Source organism: Microcaecilia unicolor, chromosome 6 (genome assembly GCF_901765095.1).
Source record: "Microcaecilia unicolor chromosome 6, aMicUni1.1, whole genome shotgun sequence".
Taxonomy (NCBI): domain Eukaryota; kingdom Metazoa; phylum Chordata; class Amphibia; order Gymnophiona; family Siphonopidae; genus Microcaecilia; species Microcaecilia unicolor.
The window spans coordinates 194,194,014-194,206,945 of record NC_044036.1 but is presented as its reverse complement, the minus strand read 5'-3'; the positions used below and the strand labels follow the sequence as shown (position 1 = coordinate 194,206,945).

The 12,932-nt window shown below is 45.8% G+C and overlaps 1 protein-coding gene across 4 annotated transcripts in view; it reads right to left on the bottom strand.

The window, feature by feature from the left end:
- RAD54L2 (RAD54 like 2) overlaps positions 1 to 12,932 on the bottom strand; it is a 430,539-nt gene that overhangs the window by 330,111 nt on the left and 87,496 nt on the right. For all 4 annotated transcript variants that reach the window (XM_030205506.1, XM_030205503.1, XM_030205505.1 and 1 more), the window contains exon 5: positions 7,649 to 7,789. In XM_030205506.1, coding sequence (XP_030061366.1) covers positions 7,649 to 7,789 — 141 coding nt within the window. The remainder of the gene's footprint in view (positions 1 to 7,648; positions 7,790 to 12,932) is intronic.

Genomic DNA, 12,932 nt, shown 5'->3' with positions numbered 1-12,932 from the left:
TAGTTACCTGATGATAGGGTCCACCCTTGGGGGGTCAGCGCTCAAGAAAAAGATCTGGGTGTCACTGTAGATAATACACTGAAATCTTCTGCTCAGTGTACGGCGGCAGCCAAAAAAGCAAATAGGATGCTAGGAATTATTAGGAAAGAGATGGTGAATAAGACCAAAAACACTATAAGGCTTTTCTATCACTCCATGGTGCGTCCTTACCTTGAGTATTGCGTTCAGTTCTGGTCGCCGTATCTCAAAAAAAGATATAGCGGAATTAGAAAAGGTTCAAAGAAAAGCGACCAAAATGAGTGGAGTGGAGGAGTGGCCTAGTGGTTAGGGTGGTGGACTTTGGTCCTGGGGAACTGAGGAACTGAGTTTGATTCCCGGCACAGGCAGCTCCTTGTGACTCTGGGCAAGTCACTTAACCCTCCATGGCCTGCCGCATTGAGCCTGCCATGAGTGGGAAAGCGCGGGGTACAAATGTAACAAAAAAAATAAAGGGGATGGAACTCCTAAAGAGGTTAGGGCTCTTCAGATTGGAAAAGAAACAGATGAGGGGAGATATGATTTAGGTCTACAAGTTCCTTAGTAGTGTAGAACAAGTAAGACGTAAATCGATTTTTTACCTCTTCCAAAAATACAAAGATTAAGGGACACTCGAGGAAGTTACATAGATATACTTTTAAAACAAATAGGAGGAAATAGTTTTTCACTCAATGAATAGTTAAGCTCTGGAACTCATTGCCGGAGGATGTGGTAACAGCGATTAGTGTATCTGGGTTTAAAAAAGGTTTGGACATATTCCTGGAGGAAAAGTCCATAGGCTGCCATTGAGGCAGACATGGGAAGCAACTGCTTGCCCTGGGATTTATAGTATGGCGTGTTGCCACGATTTGGGTTTCTGTCAAGTACTTGTGACCTGGTTTGGCCACAGTTTGGAAAACAGGATACTGGGCTAGATGGACCACTGGTCTGACCCAGTATGCCTACTCTTATGTTCTTACTTTGTAGCTTCATTGCATACCCCTTAATCATAGTATTTTTGGAAACAGTAAACAAGCGTTCACATCTATGGCTAGAAATGTAAGGAGGGGTGACAAAAATTTCTTCAGGTATATTAGTGAAAGGAGAATGACTAAAAAGGGAATTGTGAGACTGAAAGATGCTGCAAACCGCTATGTAGATAATGATGAAGAAAAGGCAAATTTGCTAAATAGATACTTTTGTTCTGTTTTCACAGAAGAAAATCCTGGAGAAGGACCATGATTCACTGGCAAAAGTACATATGAGAATGGAGTGGATATAGCACCGTTCATGGAAGAGAGTGTGTATGAACAACTAGGAAATCTAAAGGTGGACAGGATATTGAGGGAGCTCAGAGAGGTTCTGGTGGGTCCTCTTACAGATTTCTTTAATAAATCCTTGGAGACGGGAGAGGTTCCGTGGGATTGGAGAACAGCGGATGTGGTCCCTCTTCACAAAAATGGTGATAGGGAAGAAGCTGAAAACTACAGGCCGGTAAGCCTCACTTCGGTTATTGGAAAAGTAATAGAAGCAATGCTGAAGGAAAGGATAGTGAATTTCCTGGAAGCCACTAAGTTGCAAGATCTGAGACAACATGGTTTTACCAAAGGGAAATCGTGCCAAACGAATCTCATTGAATTCTTTGACTGGGTGACCGTAGAATTGAATCAGGGATGTGCTATAGACGTAATCTACTTAGCTCTTAAATAAACTGGACAGGCTGAATATAGGACCTGATGTGGTGAACTGGATTAGGAACTGGTTGACGGACAGACGCCAGAGTGTGATATTTAATGGAATTCGCTCAGATGAGGAAAAGGTGAGTAGTGGAGTGCCTCAGGGATCAGTGCTGGGGCCCATTCTGTTCAATATATTTATGAGTGACATTGCCGAAGAGTTAGAAGGTAAAGTTTGCCTTTTTGCGGACGATACTAAGATTTGTAACAGAGTGGACACCCGGGAGGGAGCGGAAAACATGGAAAAGATCTGCGGCAGCTAGAAGAATGGTCTAAGGTTTGGCAATTAAAATTCAATGCGAAGATATGCAAAGTGATGCACTTAGGGAGTAGAAATCCACGGGAGTCGTATGTGTTAGGCGGTGAAAGTCTGATATGTACGGACAGGGAGAGGGATCTTGGGGTGATAGTATCTGAGGATCTGAAGGCAACAAAACAGTGTGACAAGGCAGTGGCCATAGCTAGAAAGTTGCTGGGCTGTATAGAGAGAGGTTTGACCAGCAGAAGAAAGGAGGTGTTGATGCCCCTGTATAAGTTGTTGGTGAGGCCCCACTTGGAGCACTATGTTCAGTTTTGGAGGACATATCTTGCTAAGGATGTAAAAAGAATTGAAGCAGTGCAAAGAAAAGCTACGAGAATGGTAAGGGATTTGCGTTACAAGACGTATGAGGAGAGACTTGCTGACCTGAACAAGTATACCCTGGAGGAAAGGAGAAACAGGGGTGATATGATACAGATGTTCAAATATTTGAAAGGTATTAATCCGCAAATGAACCTTTTCCGGAGATGGGAAGGCGGTAGAACCAGAGGACATGAAATGAGATTGAAGGGGGGCAAACTCAAGAAAAATGTCAGGAAGTATTTTTTCACGGAGAGAATGGTGGATACTTGGAATGCCCTCCCATGGGAGGTGGTGGAGAAGAAAACGGTAACGGAATTCAAAAATGTGTGGGATAAACATAAAGGAATCCTGTTCGGAAGGAATGGATCCTCAGAAGCTTAGCGGAGATTGGGTGGCAGAGCCAGTGGGGGGAGGCGGGGCAGACTTCTACGACAGATACAAATCAAGGTCAGGTATACACAAAAAATAGCACATATGAGTTTATCTCGTTGGGCAGACTGGTTCGACGGTGCAGGTCTTTCTCTGCCGTCATCTACTATGTTACTATCTTGCTTATTTTCAAACGAGAAGGCCGGCCATCTTCCAACACAAATCGGGAGATGGCCGGCCTTCTCCTAAAGCCGGCCAAATCGGTATAATCGAAAGCCGATTTTGGCTGGCTTCAACTGCTTTCCGTCACAGGGCCAGCCAAAGTTCAAGGGGACGTGTCGGCAGGGTAGCGAAGGCGGGACGGGGGTGTGGTTAAGAGATGGCCGGCTTCGGCCAACAATGAAAAAAAGAAAGCCGACCCTGACGAGTATTTGGCCGACTTTACTCGGTCCCTTTTTCTTTACGACCAAGTTTTAAAAAGGTGCCCCAACTGACCAGATGACCACCGGAGGGAATGGGGGATGACCTACCCTTACTCCCCCAGTGGTCACCAACCCCCTCCCACCCCAAAAAAATATATAAAAAACATTTTTTTGCCAGCCTCAAATGTCATACCCAGCTCCATGACAGCACTATGCAGGTCCCTGGAGCAGTTTTAGTGGGTGCAGTGCACTCCAGGCAGGCGGACCCAGGCCCATCCCCCCTACCTGTTACACTTGCGGTGGTAAATGGGAGCCCTCCAACCCCCCCCCCCAAAAAAAAACAAAACAAAACCCACTGTACCCACATGTAGGTGCCCCCCTTCATCCCTAAGGGCTATGGTAGTGGTGTACAGTTGTGGGTAGTGGGTTTTGGGGGGGATTTTGGGGGCTCAGCACACAAGGTAAGGGAGCTATGTACTTGGATCATTTTGTGAAATCCACTGCAGTGCCCCCTAGGGTGCCTGGTGGGTGTCCTGGCATGTCAGGGGGACCAGTGTACTACAAATGCTGGCTCCTCCCACGATCAAATGCCTTGGATTTGGCCAGGTTTGAGATGGCCGCCATTAGTTTCCGTTATCGGCGAAAACCAATGGCAGCCATCTCTAACGCCGGCGATCTCTAAGAGATTTGGCCGGCCCCGACTGTATTATCGAAACGAAATATGGCCGTCCATTTTGTTTCGATAATACAGTCGGGTACGCCGCTTGACGGGGCCGGCGTTAGAGATGGCCGCCCTTATAGATGGTCGGCCCCATTCGATTATGGCCCTCTATGTTACTATGTCTACCTGTTCCACTCCACTTATTATTTTATATACCTCTATCATATCTCCCCTCAGCCGTCTTTTTTCCTAGCTGAAGAACCCTAGCCATTTCAACCTTTCCTCATAGGGAAGTTGTCCCATCCCCTTTATCATTTTCGTCGCCTTTCTATGTACCTTTTCTAATTACACTATATTTTTTCTGAGATGCGGCGACCAGAACTGCACACAGTATTCAAGCTGCGGTCGCACCATGAAGCGATACAAAGGCATTATAACAACATCCTTGTTTTTATTTTTCTTTCCTTTCCTAATAATATCTTTCTTTCTTTGCCACCACAGCACACTGAGCAGAGGGTTTCAAAGTATCGTCAACGATGGCTCCTAGATCCTTTCCCTCGCCTCACCCTATGCTTGGAATAAACTCCCTGAGCCCATACATCAAGCCCCCTCCCTGCCCATCTTCAAATCCTTACTCAAATCCCACCTCTTTGATGTCGCATTCGGCACATAACCATTATACCTCCATTGAGGAAATCTAGACTACCCCAACCTGACATTTCGTCCTTTAGATTGTAAGCTCCTTTGAGCAGGGACTGTCCTTCTTTGTTAAACTGTACAGCGCTGCGTAACCCTAGTAGCGCTATAGAAATGTTAAGTAGTAGTAGTAGTAGTCAGTGACTCCTAATGAGGAACCTTGATCACATTACTATAGTTCGGGTTCTTCTTTCCCACATGCATTGCTTTGCACTTGCTCACATTAAATATCTGCCATTTGGATGCCCAGTCTCCCAGTCTCGTAAGGTTTACTTGTAAATTTTTCACAATTCTCTTGCAATTTAACAACTTTGAATAACTTTGTGTAGTTGGCAAATTTAATTACCTTACAAGTTACTCCGATCTCTAAATCATTTATAAATGTTAAAAAGCAGCGGTCCCAACACAGACCCCTACAGAATCCCACTATCTACCCTTCTCCATTGAGAATACTGACCATTTAACCCTACTCTCTGTTTTCTATCCTTTAAACAGTTTTTAATCCACAATAGACCAACACCTCCTATCCCATGACTTTCCAATTTCCTCTGGAGTCTTTCATTAGGTACTCTGTCAAATGCCTTTTAAAAATCCAGATACACAATATCAACTGGCTCACCTTTATCCACATGTTTTTCACCCCTTCAAAGAAATGTATTAGATTGGTGAGGTAAAATTTCCCTTCACTAAATCCATGTTGGCTTTGTCTCATTAATCCATGCTTTTGAATATGCTCTATAATGTTCTTTATAACAGTTCTTTTAGATTGGTTTACAATATACAATATAAAATAAAACTTTCTGGCTTGCTTTGCAAATAGTAGCAGTATAGCAAAAATAATAAACAATAAATGATCTGAAGATACTACAGGAACTAAGGGAAGTTCTGGACTCTACTATCTGACCTATTCAATATTTCTTTACAGTCAGGACTTGTCCCAGAGGACTGGAAAGGAGTGGATGTGGTCCCACTCCACAAAAGTGAAAGTATGGAGAAGGTTGAGAACTACCGTCCAGTGAGTCTGACTTCTGTGGAGTAAATTAATGGAAATCCTTCTAAAACAAAGGATAGTGCGGTTTCTGGAATCCTTGGATTATAGGATGCAAGGCAGCATGGTTTATCTGTGAAAGGTTTTTACAGACAAATCTGATTGGTTTCTTTTAATGGATGACCAGAAAAGTTAAATCAAGGAGAGCACCAGATGAGATATACTTACATTTCACAAAGCCTTTGACAGATTTCTGCATAGGCGACTTATAAATATATTAAGCACTCATGGTATGGGCCCCTAAAGGGAAGCAATTAGGTCTTGCAGCCTATTTGCATATTCCTCTCAGCATACTCCAGGGTGATTCCCAGATCCACCCTGATCCACTCAGGGCCTCCGCTCCCTGCTGTCCAGAGCTTCCACTGGCCAACTACCAGATGCTGAGATCTTGCAGCCCATCTGCATATTCCTCCCTGCATTCTCCAGGGTTACTTCCAAGTCCACCTCGATTCACAAAGAGCCTCTGCTCCTGCTGCCCAGTGATCCCACCGACTCCCTACCAGTTGGTATTCTATTTCCACAGGGATTTTTTTTCCTATTTCCAATGGCTCCTCTACACTTTCTCTTCTTGATACCGACTCTTTCTCCAATCTATTTCCCCATCTCAAACCACTGCATAGCTCAAGACCACATTGCCCTCCTTCTATGTTAATCACCTCACCATCCCTTTTGTCTTCTACCTTCTTTCAGCTCTCAAGCTTCAACATTTTCTTCCCTCCATTCTCTCTAAGTGCATCTCATCTTCATCATGCCTCTCCTACTCTTCTCTGTACTCTCTTGCTCCTTTCTCCTACTCGCTGGGGATGTCAATCCAAATCCTGGTCCTCCAAATCAACTCTTACCCTATCCGTGCAGGTCACACCACAACATCTCCAATTTTATTTCTGTTCATCTCCTTTCCCCTGCTTCTCTATCTTTCTCATGTGCCCTGTGGACTGTCTGTCCTATCTCCAACAAGGTTGCCCACATCCACAACCTCTTTCTCTCTCATACTCTCTATCTGCTTGCCCTGATGCTTGGCTTTGCTGCCTTGTGTCATTCTGCTTCAGTTGCTGCCTTGTGTCATGGTTATATTTTCTCCCATACATCTCGTCCAGTTGGCTGAGATGGTGGTGTTGGACTGTTACTTTCACCTTCTTGTAGATTTCAACCTCTTCTTCCACCTCGGACTCACTGCTTTTCTTCCTTTGACATCCATTCCATCAGTCTATTCACTTCACTACCTCTCTGGGTAGCAGTCATTTATCGACCCCTGGAAAGTCCCTTTTCTTCCGTTCTCACTGACTTTGACTCCTCCTTTCTTGATCCTTCATCTCCTTCCCTCATTGTTGGGATTTTAACATCCATGCCAATGACTTATCTGACCCTTATGCCTTTAAGTTTCTCACTTTAACATCCTCATTCAATCTTCAGCTGTGCCCCACTACCCCTACTCACCCGAGTTCTTTATTGAAAAGCCAAAGTGATATACAAGCAGATAGCCAAAGTGATATACAAGCAGATAAACACCAAAGCATAAAAGCAACATGAAAAACATCCCTCCAAACCCCTCCCCCCTCCCAGAACAGCCAAGGCACACAATTCCTTATAATATTCCTTTGATGGCTTTTTAAAGGAATTTTGACAACACAGATATTCACTGCTTTACTAAAACACCAGAACTAAAAATGTGGCTAATTTCAGGTGACAAGAAGGGTTTTATATATATACAGTTATTTCACTATCATAGAGCTGATGTTACTTTATTGTGATAGACCCTGCTTGCCAGAGCAGCACTGAAGGAGAAGAGCGCTCTACAGCCCTTGAGGCTGGCAAAGGTCCCCTCTAATGTTCAAGCATGACATCTGGAGTGAGGTTAAAGAAAAATAAATAAATGACACCCCCTTTAAAAAAAAAAAAAAAACCCACAAACCAAGACCACAAGCCCTAATATACAGTGGATAGAAACGTAAGACGTGAAATAAACTTAGGTTTTGTCTGAGGCAACCTGTCCCCTTCACATGGTCCCATATATTTACCGTAGCAGTCAGATGAAAAGCAAAGCAAAGGAGAACAAAGGGTAAAGACCTAATATCATACCATTTTTAATGCTGTGAAATTTTCCCTTTGTGTCATCCTCACTGCCACTGCTGCCACTACTGCTGTCCAAACATATCACCTCCTCTTTGGAGACACCAGAGGTCAGCTGGGATGCTTCTCCTGTCCGTAGGACTATTTGTTCTAGAGGAAGAAAAAGAAAACACGGGTAGGAAGATGGGCAAAGTTTATTTTGTCGTCTACTTACACATAGGCTTCCCTGAGTGTATTGGTGTCACCAAATGCAAGAAGAGCACAGATCAACTAGAAGATTCTATACTGCAAAAGTGAGTTAGACAGTTTCCTTCTTATACCACTACATGCCATCAGTGTAATTTCCTCCTTTACAAGTTTCTCTTCTTCAACCACTTAAAAAATTGTTATGGTTTCCAGGACCTTTCTTGTAGAATAAGGTGTACTATGTAGTGAATTATACCTTCAACTTATTTGTTGTTCTTATTTTCCATCTTAAAATCTCAGCATATTCGGAGGAGGAAGTGACGTCACCGGGAGAGATGGCAGCCTAGCTTGGAAGCTCCGTCTCCTCGCGCTAGATATCAGCTTTAAACAGCAATAAAAAACGGCAGCAAGCGGGAGAAAATAGCGATCACAGCTTGTTAAAACCCCCCTACAGCAGAATTGGCGATGAGCAAAACCCCCGCCACACGCAAAAAAGAGAACGAGCGGTCCGAGAAAATCATGGCGGGAAAAAGCGCCAAACGCCATGAGTCACCAGAGCGAGCCTCGCATTCTGACTCCGACTCGGCCCAGTCTCAGGCTGAACAGCGACACCCGCCCTCCAAAAAAAGTATCCCGACTGAGCTGCGGAGGTTCCTAGCGAATATCCAGGCGGAGATAAAGCAGTCGAAGGATGAAATCCTGAAACGTATGGACTCCTTGAGCACGGATCTCCGTGAGTTGGGGGGGCGGGTGGAAGATGCGGAACTTAAACTAGAAGAGCAGGCAGAGACATTGCTTAAACATAACGAAAAGCTACTTGAACTGGACAAACACCGATTGGACTTAGAATACAAGCTAGATGACTTAGAAAATCGAGGGAGGCGAAACAACCTTAGGTTTCGTGGCATGCCAGAAGGGGGAGAAATAGAGGACGTTATACAGATTGTGCAGACGTTATGTGCCTCCTTACTTGGCCCAGAAGCTGGAGAGAATACCGTGGAACTGGACAGAGCGCAGAGCGCGCTTGGAGCTCGCAAAGAACAGCAACAGTGAGATATTATTGTCCGCTTCCACAAATACGAAACCAAGGAATTGATCATGACAAAAGCACGGAAGGCGCAGAACCTCGAGTTTGGAGGCGCAAAGATTTTGGTGTATCAAGAGTTGTCACAATATACCCTACAGCAACGACGACAAATGAAACCAGCCCTAGATACTCTAACAAAAAATCAAGTGCAATACAGATGGGGCTTCCCGTTTTCTTTGAACTTTACCCTGAAGGGTAGTAAATATCGTGTGCGATCTTTACAAAAAGCCTGGGAGGCCCTGCACGCGGCAGAGCTGGTGAATTCGGCCATCCCACCAGGTGAACTGGCGTCATCTACCATGGCTAAGCTTCAGGGCTGGCAACGAGCACCGGGACCAGTGCGACGTGGCAAAACCAAGAGATGATTGGACAGACCAAAGCTCAGGAAAAGACACTTGGACTGAGTAAATGGACATAGATATATATCTTTTTGCTTAGTTCTCGTTGGTCTGACAGGAACTGCTCAAACAGGCGAGCAAGTCTGGGGGACGGCCAGCTAAATATTGCTGTGAGGTGAGGGTTGTGGGGTTATAAGTTTGATTAGATAGCACGAATGACATGATGTGAATGGCTGAGGATAGATGTGTATAGACACACTTATAGGAACTATCACTATGTTGAAGGGGGACAGATAGGGCTGTATAAAATGATTGTTGAATGCTGAAATACAACTGGGCGGGGGGAGGGGATGCCTGGCTGGGGTGTCGGGAGTAAATTTGGGATGCCCTGTGTAGGGAGAGAATGGCATTGGACTCGATGTATTCGGAACAACTTGATTTAATCAGGGCAAGACAGGGTGTGCAATCGTATGAATTAACTAATAAAGCTGGGCGACTCCTGGCAATGAGGTTGCGAAGGCAGAAAGTGGACAGAACGATTAAACAGGTGAAAGATACCGGGGGTGGTTTGTTGCGTCACTCGGCACTTATTCGCCAGCGCTTCAGAGAATACTACCAGAAGCTATACGAGCAGGAGATTGAACCTCCTAGGGAAAAAATTGATAACTACTTGCTAGACAGTGATCTTATCCCTTTAGCTAAGCAACATCAGGAACTGTTGGAGAAACCTGTTACACCTAAAGAGGTCCAGGAGGCGATTGGAGGTATGCCTTCAAATAAGTCCCCGGGGCTTGATGGCTTCCCCAACGAGTTCTACTGGACATTCGCCACTGAATTGGCCCCCTTGCTTGCAGATATGTTTAATCAGGTAGGGGTGGGAGGAACTCTGCCGCATACAATGTTAGAAGCCTGGATAGCGGTGATCCCAAAGCCCGGCAAAGATCCCACTGAATGCGGCTCTTATAGGCCTATATCTGTACTAAATGCTGACGTTAAAATCCTGGCAAAGGTCCTTGCTAATAGGCTGGCGCCTCTCCTACCAACCCCAGTGCACCCTGACCAAGTGGGCTTTCTTTCCTATCGAAAGGCGATGGATAATATCAGACGCACTTTAGATCACATATACTTGGCCAAGCAAAACCAGAGACCGCTGTGCCTCTTAAGCTTAGATGCAGAAAAGGCCTTCGATAGGGTCCACTGGCCCTTTATGTACAGGACCCTGGAGACTTTGGGGTTTGGTACACGGTTTAGGGGCTGGATACAGGCATTTTACTCCTTTCCCAGAGCTTGCATTAAAATTAATGGCAGTCACTCAGGTTCATTTTCCTTGCATAGGGGCACAAGGCAGGGTTGTCCTCTTTCCCCTCTTTTGTTTGCTATTGTCATGGAGCCATTTGCCTCCAAGGTTCGGAAAGATCCGCTGATTGCAGGGCCTACTGTGGCAGGGAGAATGCATAAAATGGCACTCTTTGCGGACGATGTTCTGCTGTATATTACCCGTCCCCACAACGCGTTCCATAGGCTTACTCAACTTATTGAGGAGTATTCTGTAGTATCGGGCTTTAAAGTCAATATGACTAAGTCTGAGGCCCTGAACATCTCTCTACCGGAAGATACAGTTGCAGAACTTAAAGCTGCTCATGCATTTCGGTGGGCGGGTAGATATATTAGATATCTGGGGGTGAACCTCACTTCCAACTTGTCAGACTTATTCTCAGCTAACTATAGAGGCCTGGCTTGAGCCCTTGCGGCAGATATGGAACGCTGGGGTGATTTAGAGGTCTCCTGGTTCGGTCGTATAGCAATTCTTAAGATGAACGTCTTACCACGAATCTTATATTTATTCCAGGTGCTGCCTGTAATGATGCCCAGGCGATTTCTTGCCTCTTTGCAAGATAGAATTGTACGTTTCGTCTGGGCAGGAAAACATCCTAGGCTGTCCCATACCCTACTATATCAAGGGAGACGTCGGGGAGGCCTGGCGGTCCCGAATGTCTTCTGGTACTATCGGGCAGCCCAAGGAAAGGTAGCTTTGGAGTGGTACCAGGGATATCCGGATAGACAATGGGTGCATTTGGAGCAACACTCTGCGGGGGCGACACCGTTGGGAGCACTTATGTGGTTACCAAAGCCATTTCGCAAACTAGGTGAGAGCGTGTGTCCCTCGGTGGAGGTTACCCTTCACTACTGGGATAAATTGTTTCCGGGGGGCAGGTGTACATTGACACGTTTGGCCCCTATAGCTCACAATCCGTTATTCCTGCCTGGGACGACGGACGGGTCCGTCATGAGGTGGTACGGGGAAGGGCTGCGAACATGGGACCAGCTATTTGATGGAGAAACTCTCCTTGAATTTGGAGAACTGCAGTCACGATACCCTGGGGTGCTGAGAGACGATTTTGCATACTCCCAATCAGCTCACTTCCTCCGTACCAAGGCAGTTACTACGGTAATTAAGCGGATCAAAGGCTACCTGGAGGAGATATGTGAAAAGTTAACCACTTCTAGGGGCTTGATAGGCACACTTTACAAATATATCACTGCGCAGAACCCTGTGTACGAGTGCCATAGGAGGGGATGGGAGAGGGAATTGGGGGTGACACTGGATGTGCCGGGGTGGGAGAGAATAGAACGTGAAGCGACAAAGGTCTCCATACACGTCCCGCTAAAGGAAAATGCTATGAAGGTGCTATACAGGTGGTACCTTACTCCTGATCGCCTCCAGCTCATATACCCAAACATATCAGGTCTCTGCTGGAGGGGGTGTGGTATGAGGGGGACTATGGGGCATCTCTGGTGGAGTTATTACAAAGTGAGAGCTTTCTGGAAGGCGGTTCAAAACAGGCTGCAGAGCTGGTTACAAACACCCATTCCATGGGCTTCGACGGTGTTTCTTTTTGCTGCAAAAGTAGAGGGCATGCCGGCTGCGCAGCATAAGCTGCTGAGGCAGGCGGTATGTGTTGCCCGAGTGACAATCACCCAGCACTGGAAACGACAGGGGGTCCCGTCGGTTAAGAGATGGCACAATAAACAAACATGTGTGTGAGATGGAAAGACTCTTGGCAGTCAGGAGACATCAAACGCACAAGTGGCATGACATATGGCAGTTTTTTGTTAATGCAGCAGGTAATGTTTAGAACAGACACATACGAGAAGTGTGAGTGGCACATAGTGAGACAGTTGTGTAGGGCGGGGAAATAGATGGGGGTGGGAGAGATTGGGCAGGATTTAGCAATAGATGGGGGATGTTGATAAGATGGGGGATGGGGGGGGAATTTTTTTTTTTCAATAAAAAGTTGAAGTTTCGAGAGGAAGTGACGTCACCGATGTAGTCGGTAGCCGGTTTGTAGAGCTCCGCGGGTTAATAGTTATAAAAGAGCGTTTACCCCTTGAATTACCTCCGCGAACGCAGAAATAGGATTATAATATCCCATGGCGGCCAGAAAGAAGTTGGCGAAATACAAGTATTCGGCGGATTCGCCGCGGGCGGTGAAAAGAGGGAACGCGGCTCTCCTTCAGAGCGGAGCTAAAATGGCGCCAAATGATGATGATGAGCCTGACAATGATATGGAGGAACACAGCGCGGGTGAGGCCGAGGTAGAAAGGAGTGAAATCATCCGATGGTTCAAAGAGCTCAAATCAGAGATGATTAACACCAGGAAAAGTATTCAGACAGCAGTAG